Source organism: Cervus canadensis, chromosome 5, assembly GCF_019320065.1.
Source record: "Cervus canadensis isolate Bull #8, Minnesota chromosome 5, ASM1932006v1, whole genome shotgun sequence".
Classification (NCBI taxonomy): domain Eukaryota; kingdom Metazoa; phylum Chordata; class Mammalia; order Artiodactyla; family Cervidae; genus Cervus; species Cervus canadensis.
In genome coordinates this window covers 68,382,675-68,393,790 of record NC_057390.1, presented here as the reverse complement: position 1 = coordinate 68,393,790, position 11,116 = coordinate 68,382,675, and the positions used below count along the sequence as shown (strand labels likewise).

General features: G+C 44.3%; 2 protein-coding genes across 5 annotated transcripts in view; both read left to right on the top strand.

Moving 5' to 3' along the window:
* C5H2orf16 (chromosome 5 C2orf16 homolog) overlaps positions 1–10,081 on the top strand; it is a 38,945-nt gene extending 28,864 nt beyond the window's left edge. Inside the window, exons 8-15 of the mRNA XM_043470355.1 lie at positions 65–137; positions 282–1,629; positions 1,795–1,968; positions 2,227–2,514; positions 3,091–3,462; positions 3,964–4,038; positions 4,150–9,485; positions 9,935–10,081. Of these exons, the coding sequence (XP_043326290.1) occupies positions 65–137; positions 282–1,629; positions 1,795–1,968; positions 2,227–2,514; positions 3,091–3,462; positions 3,964–4,038; positions 4,150–9,485; positions 9,935–10,081 (7,813 nt within the window). The remainder of the gene's footprint in view (positions 1–64; positions 138–281; positions 1,630–1,794; positions 1,969–2,226; positions 2,515–3,090; positions 3,463–3,963; positions 4,039–4,149; positions 9,486–9,934) is intronic.
* Positions 9,897–11,116, top strand: part of ZNF512 (zinc finger protein 512) — a 28,613-nt gene continuing 27,393 nt past the window's right edge. The window contains exons 1-2 of one of the 4 annotated variants that reach the window (XM_043469064.1): positions 9,897–10,110; positions 10,631–10,689. In XM_043469064.1, the coding sequence (XP_043324999.1) occupies positions 10,081–10,110; positions 10,631–10,689 (89 nt within the window). In that variant the 5' untranslated portion in view covers positions 9,897–10,080. The remainder of the gene's footprint in view (positions 10,111–10,630; positions 10,690–11,116) is intronic. The other 3 variants (XM_043469063.1, XM_043469065.1, XM_043469066.1) reach the window with 3 other exon arrangements.

The following is an 11,116-nucleotide window of genomic DNA, read 5'->3' as shown; positions in this document are numbered from 1 at the left end:
GTGTAAACTCTTCTGGGTGGACCTCAAAGGCCAAACTTCAAGATGTAAAACATAAAGAATTTAGCCCCTGTCCCCAGTTGCAAGTTCTGAAATCTTCTGAGCTGATCCCGGCATCAAAGCTTCAAAATGTGAAATTGGTGGTCAACTCTGAGTCACAATTTCAAGGAGAGAAATCTTCTCAATTAATCTCAGACTCAAAGTTACAAGATGTGGAATCTGCAAAGTCCAAATCTGGGCCACCATCGCAAGGTGTGAAATCTGAGTTGACACTGGGGTCAAAGCTTCAAAAAGTGAAATCAGTGGAACTCAAGTCAGGTCCACAGTTGCAAGATATAAAATCTTCCAAGTGGATCACGGGTATAAAGCTTCAACGTGTAAAATCTATGAATTTCAGGTCTGGATCAAACTTGCAAGGTGTGAAATTGTCTGAAGATATCCCAAGGGAGAAGCTTCAAGGTGTGAAGTCTGTAGACCTGAAACCTAGTCCAAAGTTACAAGGTGCAAAACCTGATTTGACAAGGAAGATTCCAGTTGTGAGATCAGTAGAGTCAGACTCAGGCCAACACTTACAAGATATGAAATGTTCTGAACTGATCATGGGTATAAAGCTTCAACATGTAAAATCTAAAGGGTTAAGTTCTAGACCACACTTTCAAGGTATGAAATCTTCTGAAGCGGTCTTAGGGACAACGCTTCAGGAAGTGAAATCGATGTTCAACTCTGAACCACAGATACAAAGTAAAAAATGTTCTGAATTGACTCAAGGGACAAAGCTTCAAGATGAAAACTCCTTAGAGCTCAATCATGGACTGAAGTTACAATGTGGGAAATCTGATTTAACCCAGAAGAGGGAACTTCAAGGTGTGAAATCAGTGGAGTTCAACCCTCAACCACAGAGACAGGGTGATAAATCTGATTTGAGGCTAGGGTGGAGGCTTCAAGATTTGAAATCTGTTGTTCCACCTCTGCAAGGTATGACATCCTCAGAGTTAACACCAAAGACAAAGCCTCAAAGTGGAGAATCTATGGAATTCATCACCAGGCCAATGTGGCAAGATATGAAACCTTTTGAATTGACTCTTGGTACAAAGGTACAAGATGTGAAATCTTTGGGGTTCAACTCAGCTCCACAGTTACAAGATAGAAAATTATCTATGCTGACATCAAAGGCATACCTTCAAGGTGTGAAATCTATGGAATTCAACCCTGTGGCAGAGTTGCAAGGTGCAAAATCTTCTGGGCCTATAAAGCTTCAGTTGATGAACTCTACAGAAGTCAATCCTGGCCTAGAATTTCAGGTTGCAAAATCCTGTAAGTTGGCCTTGGAATCAAAGATTCACAGTGGGATATCGTCTAAGAGCAATGCTAGAAAGCAAAAGCAAGATGAGAAATCGTGTAAGTTGAATCCATGGCAAGAGCTTCAAAGTGTAAAAGTCATGGTGTTCAGTCCTAGGACACATTCACAACATATAAAATCTTCAGAATCATGCAAAGGGACTAAGTTTCAAAATGTGAAGTCTTTGGAATTCAATCCTGACCAACAACTGCAAGATATGAAATCTTCTGATTTGAGTCTGGGAACAAATCACCAAGGTATTCAATCTTTAGAGTTCAATCCTGGACCACAGCTGCAAGAGGTAAAATCTGAGTTGAGCTCAGAAATGAAGCTTCCAGATGAGAAATTGCTGGAATTTAACCATGAGCCTAAATTACAAGGTGGGAAATGCTCTGAACTGAAGCCAGGGCCACAACTTCAATGGGTGAATTACACACCATTCAACACTGGGTCACAAGTGCAAGATACAAAATCTTCAGAGTTGAATCCCAGTACGGAGCATCAAGGTAGAAAATCTAAGGTGCTCTGCGTTGGGCCAGATTTGCAAGGTGTGAATTCTTCTGCATTCATTTCAGAACCAAAACTTAAGTGTGTAAATCCACCTGGATGCCAGCCTGGGTCACATTTGCAAGGTACAAGCTCTTCTGAATTAACTTCAGTTTCAAAATTTCAAGGTATGGAGTCTTCTAAGTTAAATTCAGGGACAGAGCTTCAAAGTGAGGCATCTATGGTGTTCAACCCTGGACCACATTGCCAAGGTCTGAAAGGAGCAAAATCATCTACGTTGACTTCAGGGAAAAAATGTCAACATATGGGATCTGAGGTGAGACTAAGCACAGAGAATCAGTGTGAGACATTTATGGTGTTCAACCCTGGACCACACTGCCAAGGTTTGAAATCTGAATTGAGGCCAGAATCAAAGTTTCTAAGTGTAACACCCACAGAATGCAACCCTGGGCCACAGATGCAGTGTGCAAAGTCTTCTAAGTTGAATCCAGAGCCAAAATCACAATGTTTAAATTCTATGGGTTGCAAATGTGGGCCACCCTTGCAAGATATAAAATCCCTTGAGTTGACTTCAGGGGAAAAATGTCAATATATGGGAACTGAAGTGAATCCAGGCACAGAGAATCAATGTGAGACATCTATGGGGTTCAATCCTGGACCACACTGCCAAGGTCTGAAATCTGAATTGAGTCCAGAGTCAAAGTTTCTCAGTGTAGCACCCACAGAATGCAACCCTGGGCCATGGATGCAGTGTGCAAAGTCTTTTGAATTGAATCCAGTACCAAAATTACAATGTTTAAATTCTATGGGTTGCAAATGTGGGCCACCCTTGCAAGGTATAAAATCCCCTGAGTTGACTTCAGGGGAAAAATGTCAAAATATGGGGTCTGAAGTGAAACCATGTATAGGGAATCAATGTGAGACATCTATGGTGTTCAATCCTGGACCATACTGCCAAGGTTTGAAATCTAAATTGAGTCCAGAGTCAAAGTTTCTAAGTGTAACACCCACAGAATGCAACCCTGAGCCACAGATGCAGGGTGCAAAGTCTTCTAAGTTGAATCCAGAGCCAAAATCACAATGTTTAAATTCTATGGGTTGCAAACGTGGGGCATCTTTGCAAGGTATAGAATCCATTGAGTCAACTTCAAGGAAAAAATGTCAAAATATGGGATCTGAAGTGAAGTCATGTACAGGGAATCAATGTGAGACATCTACGGTGTTCAACCCTAGGCCACACTGCCTAGGTCTGAAATCCGAATTGATTTCAGGGTCAAAGTTTCTAAGTGTAACACCCACAGAATGCAACCTTGGCCCACAGACACAGTGTGAAAATTCTTCTGAGCTGAATCCAGAGCCAAAATTACAATGTGTAGATTCTATGAAGTGCAAATGTGGGCCACACTTGCAAGGTATAAAATCTCCTGAGTTAACTTCAGGGACAAAATGTAAAGGTAGGAAATCTTCTGATTTTAATCCGGGGCCAGAACTTCAAGGTATAAAATCTGTTATGTTCAACCCTGTGCACAATTTACAAGACATAAAATGTGAATTTACTCCAGGGACAAAGTCTCAAGGTAGAACCTCAACAAAGTTCAACTCTGACCCACAGCAGCAAGGTGTGAATTCTACTGGGTTGAATTCAGGGTTAGAACTTCAATACTTAAGTTCTGTAAAGTCTAATCCAGGGCCACAGATGCATGGTATGAAACCCTCTGAAATGAACCCTGGGCCAGAATCTCATGGTACAAAATCTATGTTGTTCAACCTGGAATCACACTTGCAAGAAGCAAAATCTCCTGAGTTAACTTCAGGGACAAAGTTTCCAAAAGTCCAATTTTTGGTTAACCATGCTGGGTCAGAGCAACAAGTTGTGCAGTCTGTGTTCACTTTGGGCCCTCAGTTAAATGTTATGAAACCTATGTTATTTTTACCAGAGCAACTGTTTGAAGATATAAAATCTATGAAGATGAACAAAGAGCCACTGCTTTGTGGTACCAATTCTACAAAACTGATTTCAGACTCTGAGCTGCAGAATTTGAAATGGAACGTGTTTGCTCTAGAGCCATGCTTTCAAAAAGTGAAATCTATGGAGTTAAACTCTGGGCCACATCCTCAAGGTATGAATTGTGAGGAGTTGCCCTCACACCTCAGGCAGCATAGTATAAGATCTGTGGTGTTTGCACCAGAGCCATGTTTTCAAGATGGGAAGCCTCTGGAGTTGAAACCAGAGATACAACCTCAAGATGTGAATTCTAATAAATTGATTTCTTGCTTCAGGCAGAAGTCTGTAGTATCTGTATCAGTGCCATGTTCTCAAGATGTGAAATCTATGAAGTCAAACCTACTGCCCCAATCTCAAAGTATGAACTTTTTAGGATCATCATCATGTCTCAGGTCACAATGTGTTAAATCTGAGATCTCTGCACCAGAACCATGTCTTCAAAATATGAAATCTGTAGAGTTGACACCAGGGTCTCAAGAGCAAGGCATGAATTGCCAAGAGCTCACTTTAGGATTGCAAGGTGTCAAATCAGGAATCTCGGCACCAGAGTCAACTAAGAACTTCATACCAGGACCAATGTTGACTAGTGTCAAATTTTCAAATTTGTCTCCAGAATCACAGCAACAAGGTGTGAAACATTTGGAGTTTACTCCAGAACCAAAGTTGCAAAGCACAAGGCATGCAAAATCATCTTCACTGTCTCTGCAACAAGCTATAAAATCTGTGGAGTTAGCATCAGAGTCACTGTTTCAAAGACCAAAATCTGAGGATCTAACTCCAAGAACAAGCTCTCAAATGACAGGCTCCTCTGAAATCATCCCTAGGCCAGGGCATCAGTTTGTAGAACATGCAGAGATGATTCCAAAGCCAATGCATCGAGTCCCTAAATCTGTTAGTTTGACTTCAATACCAATTTATCAAGTTATAGATTCTTCAAAAATGCCACAAAGTTTGGCACATCAAGACACAGAAACTGTAGAGAAATCTGTGAAGATGACCCAAAAACCAAAAGGAAAAGCCATGAAAGCTTCAGGAATGCCTCTGAAACTAAATCTTCAAGTACCAGAATTTGTTGATCTGACTCCAGTGCTAAGGAATCAAGGTTTAAAATCCTTAGAATTAACACCAAAGAAAAGCCACCAAATCCTGGAAACTCTGGAGTTGCTCTCTCAGTCAGGGTCCCAAGTTAAGGAGTCACATACAGGGCAGCTGCAGCAAGTTGTGGAATCTGAAGGGATGACTTCAGGACCCAAGAATCACATTACAGAAACTATGGGGTTGACCTTCAAGACAAAGCTGCAAGGGGAGGAATTTCTTGGAAGGAGTCCAAAACCAATAAGTAAAACCACTGATGCAGAGAGATATTCAAGGCCCTACCCTCAAGCCCAGGAATCTGTGGAGGTGATCTCCGAGCAAAAACTGCCAAGGGGAGAGTCTATAGCATTGATTACAAGGACATTTCAAGATGTCCCAGAATCTTCAGAGATGTCAGAAGGGATACAATATCAAGTTCCTGGGTCTATGGGTTTGACCTGTAAGCAATTCCTAAAGGCGAAGCAAATAGGTCAAGTTGCAGGACACACAGCATCTGCAGAGGTCACCACTGAGACATGGGAACAAGGGGAGGGAAAAATGAAGCTAACCCAGTCACAGAATCAAAGTATGAAATACTTAGAAACAGCCCCAGGACTACTGGGTCAAATTACAGAATTCATGAGGATTAGTCCAAAGCCATTAGAACAAGTCACAAACTCTACAAAGACACAGCTTCAAGTTGCTCAAGCAATAGGGGTAAAGCCAGTAGCTCCCATCAGAGTTGCTACACCTGTGAACGTGACTCCTGGGCCACCATATCAAGTTGTGAAGTCTGTAAAGTTAACATCATGGCCAAACTCTCAAATGGTAGACTGTGTTGAGTTGACTTCAAAACCACAAGATGTGAGACCTTCAACCTCAGGCCTAAGTTTGCAAAATGCAAAATTTAAGAAATTAAGCACAGAATCAAAGTACCAAACTTTGAAAAGAATGGATTTGACAGGGTTTCAAATTGTAAAGACTGTGGGGCCACCACTTCAAATTGTAAAATCTGAGGAATTAGCACCAGGGCCAATTCCCCAGATTGCAGAACCAATAGGAGTGGGGCTTAAGGCAACAAATTACTTGGATTTATTCCCAAGGCTACATCTTCAAGAACCAGTAGAATCTGTAGAATTAACATCAAGGCCAAATACTGAAGTGAAATCTGCAGAATTAACCACACAGCCAACATGTACACTCAAGACACCTACAGTGTTAAATCATAAACAAGGGCTTCGGGCTGTGAAATCTACAGGGGTAAAAACAGGACCTCCTCAAGTCATGGAATCTGAGGATTTGAATCTAAATGAGGTGTGTCAGAATAAGGACTTTGAGGAGGGATCATCAGAAGAAGATTTACAAATAGGGAATTATTTCTCTAGGTTTCTACACAACTCTTCAGACTCACTCAGCTCAAGTTCTGTCAGAACATCTGAATTAGATTTTTGGGATTCTAAGATGCCGCAAGTATCAAGTGTATTGGATATAAAAAACCTTGTGACAGATATTTTGCAACCTGAGGAGTCTTTTATAGACCTTGATATGATACAATCTTCAACTTTTTCCTTATCCCTTCATAACCAATCCCCTGATGAGACAGTTATTCCTGTAAAAAACTCAAATTCTGAGATGTCAGGAGTGGATGTCATACCTAATGAAAGGACTAAGAGGAAACATGTGGAGGAGTCAGAAAGCTCACTCCAGAGACCCTCACAACATTCACCACAAGACTGGATATCACCACCTAGGTTTTTCCAGGCAGAGTCAGGGGCTCAAAGAGCCCTTTCCTGGCCTGTCCTGGGCAGGCAACGGAATGTCTGGGAGAGTCGCTCCTCGAGGCCACGACTAGCTAGAAAATATCTCTCCAATATGCTAATGCTGGGGAATGTCTTGGGGACCACTATGGAAAGGAAGCTTTCTTCTCCAACATCTTTAACAGAAAGAGCCACTGAAGATACCTGTCAATCTATTCAGAATTTATTTGGGGTTCCAGCTGAATTGATGACATCTTCTGAGAGATTATTTGAAAAGGGTCAAGGTACTATTTCTCAGCCTTCAGTGGTCAAAAACTACATTCAGAGACATACTTCATGCCATGGTCATGGAAAAAAAACACCCTTAAGGATGTGGACACGTAGTTCCATGCCCTCCATAATACAGCACTACTCTGGGAGTAGAACGAGAATAAAGAAAACAAACTCAAAACCCTGCAATATATCCCAGGAAGTCATTCAGTACGTGCCTGTTTCATGCACAGGGAGTCAGCCTCCTGCCCCAGCAAAGTCAGAGTCTTCCCTCAACATATTTTTTGCCAGGAGAGATTCTGTTCCAATGGAAGAGACTGAGAACTCACAGAGTGATTCACAGACAAGGATTTTTGAGTCCCAACACTCCCTCAAGCCAAGTTATCTTTCCCAGGCCAAGACTGACTTCTCAGAACAGTTCCAGCTGCTACAAGATTTACAGCTAAAAATAGCAGCAAAACTGTTGAGGAGTCAAATACCCCCCAATGTACCTCCACCTTTAGCTTCAGGTCTGGTCCTAAAATATCCTATCTGCCTACAGTGTGGCCGATGTTCAGGATTTAATTGCTGTCATAAATTACAGGCTGCTTTTGGGCCTCACCTTCTTATCTATCCACAGCTTCACCTTGTAAGCACTCCTGAAGGCCATGGAGAGATTAGGTTACATCTTGGTTTTAGGTTGCGAACTGGTAAAAGACCCCAGCTCCCAAAGTATCACAGAAGAGACAGACCAGTCACGCCAAGGAGCCTTAGATCAACATCATTAAGGAAAGCCAAAGGTTACACACGAGCTTCCAAGAGTCCTACTTCTACAATAGATTTCCAGTCTGGGTCTTCCCAGTCTCCTTCTCCTATAGAAGTCCACATCAGGCGAAGGCAATATGACAGCTCTAGCCTAATAGAAAAGACAGAAATTAGAGAGCCTGGACACTATGAGTTCACTCAAGTTCACTCACTATCAGAGAGTGACTCTGAAAGCAATCAGGATGAAAAATGGGCTAAAGTGAGAACCAAAAAGACTCATGATTCAAAATATCCAATGAAAACAATCCCCAAGGGAGTTAGATCACAAAATACAAAGTTCTACACAAATGGTAGAGCTATAATACAGAGTTCCTCCAGGGAATTACCAAACCAGTTAAGAAGGAAGAGGAGTGGAGCATCTCAGACAACGACCGCCTCTTTAAAAAGACAACCTAAGAAATCCTCCCATCCAAAATTTATTCAACTGCTTTTTCAGGGCCTAAAGCAGGCAATTCAAACAGCCCACAGAATTATGGCTTTGGCTGGGCAGAAGCCTGAGGACACAGCAAGGTCAGACTATTTCTGGTCAAGCAAAACCTACCTTCCAAAACAAAAAGCCAGAGACTATTGCTTAACAAGAGACAGCAAAAGACACAGGATGCCAATTCTCAAGCTAAGGCAATCAGAGTCAGTCACCAAGCAGGAGAGCACACGGTGGGAAGAAACAGACCAATTCAGACCAGCTCAACAACCAAAAAGGGATAGCTCTTTCCAACTCAGACCTAAGCAATTACCCAAGCCCACAGTTTCCCAAAGAAGTACCACTCTCAAAAACACCTCAACTAGCCAGTGTTTGGGTCCTGTTCAAAATGACAGTAGTAGCAGAGCTAAGAAAAACTTTAACAGAAATGAAATCTCTAACCAGGAGTCCAAGAACTTCAAACCAGGAATCAGAGTTCATGCTGGAGGGAGACTCTTACAACCTGGTTCTCTTATGAAGAGGACCTCACACAGTCACCTTAAAGGGAAACCCACACACAAGGAACGAAACCATCAGAGCTTCGGCTTCAGTAGGGAAAGAACCCCATGTTACTCTTCTGGAAGGAGCCAATACAGTCCCTCTGAGAGGGGCCAGCACAGTATCTCTGAGAGGAGCCATAGAAGTGCCTCTGAGAGAAGCCACCGCAGTGCCTCTGAAAGGAGCCACCGAAGTGCCTCTGGGAGAAGCCATCGAAGTGCCTCTGAGAGGAGCCATCAAAGTCCTTCTCAGAGGAGCCATCAAAGTGCCTCTGAGAGAAGTCATCGCAGTGCCTCTGAGAGAAGCCATCGAAGCGCCTCAGAGAGAAGCCATCGCAGGGCCTCAGAGAGAAGCCATCGCAGCGCCTCTGAGAGGAGCCATCCAAGCCCTTCTCAGAGGAGCCATCACAGTCTCTCTGAGAGGAGCTATCGAGGTCCCTCTGAGAGGAGATGTCGCAGTCCCTCTGAGAGGAGATGTCGCAGTCCCTCTGAGAGAAGGTGTCGCAGTCCCTCTGAGAGGAGCAATCGCAGTCTCTTTGAGAAAATTCGTCGCAGTTCCTCTGAGAGGAGAGAACACAGTGCTTCTGAGAGAAGACAGCACAAGCCCTCTGACGGGAGCGGACAAAGTCCCTCTGAGAGGAGCCACAACAATCCCCTCAAGGAGAGACTCAAACACAGCTCCCCTAGGGAGAGGCCCAGACATGGTTTGAGTAAAGATTTCAAGAGTAACTCTAACACGTCTCCTGGAGACCACACCAAAAATCCCCAAAGGAGGGCAAGTTTGGAGGCCTGACGCTAGTAGATGGAAGAGACCCGCCCCCGTTATTCATTGCCTAGCTCAAGTCTCCCCTGAGCGGCCCTGGCTTCTTTCCTACTCGGCCAAGGCCTCCACTTCCTAAGCCCTCAGCAATGAAAGAGCTTCTTCGTCTCTCTACCTGGGGGGAGGGAGAGCGGGAATGGGTCTGTCATTTCCCTAAGATAAATAAAGGGCAATAATTGACCTTCCTGTGCATCAAGAAAGACCACTCTTCTCGCGGGGTGGAGCCTGGGGGCGCCGGAAGGGCAGGAGAGGTTGTGCAAACCGTGGGAACGAAAGGGAGGGGCTCACAGGCCAAAGTTGACGCTCCAAACCCCACCCCCAGTTTCCCGGGTCCCACCGCGCACTGCCGGGGCGGGGGTCTCAGAGGAAAGGGGGGCTAGTCACGTGACTCGCCCCTGCCGCAGCCCCCTCGGAAGCTGCTAGGCGGAAGTAGACGTTCGCCACCGGGCTCGCGGACCCGACTCTACATCCGGGAGCGGAGAGGAGAGCGGAAGTGGCGTTGGTCTGGCCGGAGCCCTTGGGTGAATTTGTTGGGCGTGGAGAGGGAGTGATGTCTTCCAGACTCGGTGCAGTGCCCGCTGTGAGTTTCTCGGTTTGACCGTTACGCTTTAGGGGTAGCGCTGTCGAGCGCGCCACACGCGGTGCCTCGCTTTTGTCCCCAGCTCAGAGTCGGTTTTCTCAGAGCTCAGCGTAGGCCCCACCCTTCTAGGTCAGATCTGTGAGCCCCCGTATTTCCCCCCCACTTTCTGCTGCCCGTTCCCCACCCCCTTGGACTAAGTTCCTCATCAGATTACCGTTAGTCTCTATTCCTTTTACATCCCTGATGTCTCCCATATCCTTTGTCCTGTCTTTCCGTCTCCCGTTTAGAGTCTTTCTTGGACCAGGGCTTTGAGAATGGAAGAGATGAAGGCTCTGGTGGTGTCACCTACCTTGACCCCGTAGGTAGAGCGGCGCACTTTCCCTAAAAAGTCTTGCCTTGTTCAGTGTTCAGTAGTAGCCCTGGGAGAGCTTCAGTTCTTGGCGCAGGGGGATTCATCTTTTTGTGGTCAAGTTTCAGAGGTCCCTAGCATACACTCACTCATGTGCTTACCATTTGCTAGACCCCGGGACCCACACCCTTTAAGCAGCAGAGGAGCACGAGGATCGTGGGAGCTAAGAAGTAAGTGAGGTTTTCTGCAGTCCATTTATAATTGTGTCACCAGTGTTGTCCAGTAGAACGTCCTGTGATGATAAAAATATTCTACGTCCACACTGTCAAGTGTGATAGCCACTAGCTACGTATCCTTTTTGAGCGCTGGAAATGTGAATAGTAGCAGTGAGGAACTGAATTTTAAATTGTATGTTGATTAACTTAAATTTAAATAGCCACCTGTGGCTAGTGGCCATCTGATTAGACAGTGCAGGTCTAATCTTGGTGTGGGGGAGGAAAACGTCCCTTGCAAAAAAAAAGTACGGATTATAATAAAAATGGAATGTGTGACTGTGTAGCCCTGCATTTCTTTAGACATCGTATAGGTACTCAAGAATACATTGATGAACTTGGGAAGGACTGATGAAAATGACTAAGAAGTACTTATATTTTCAAA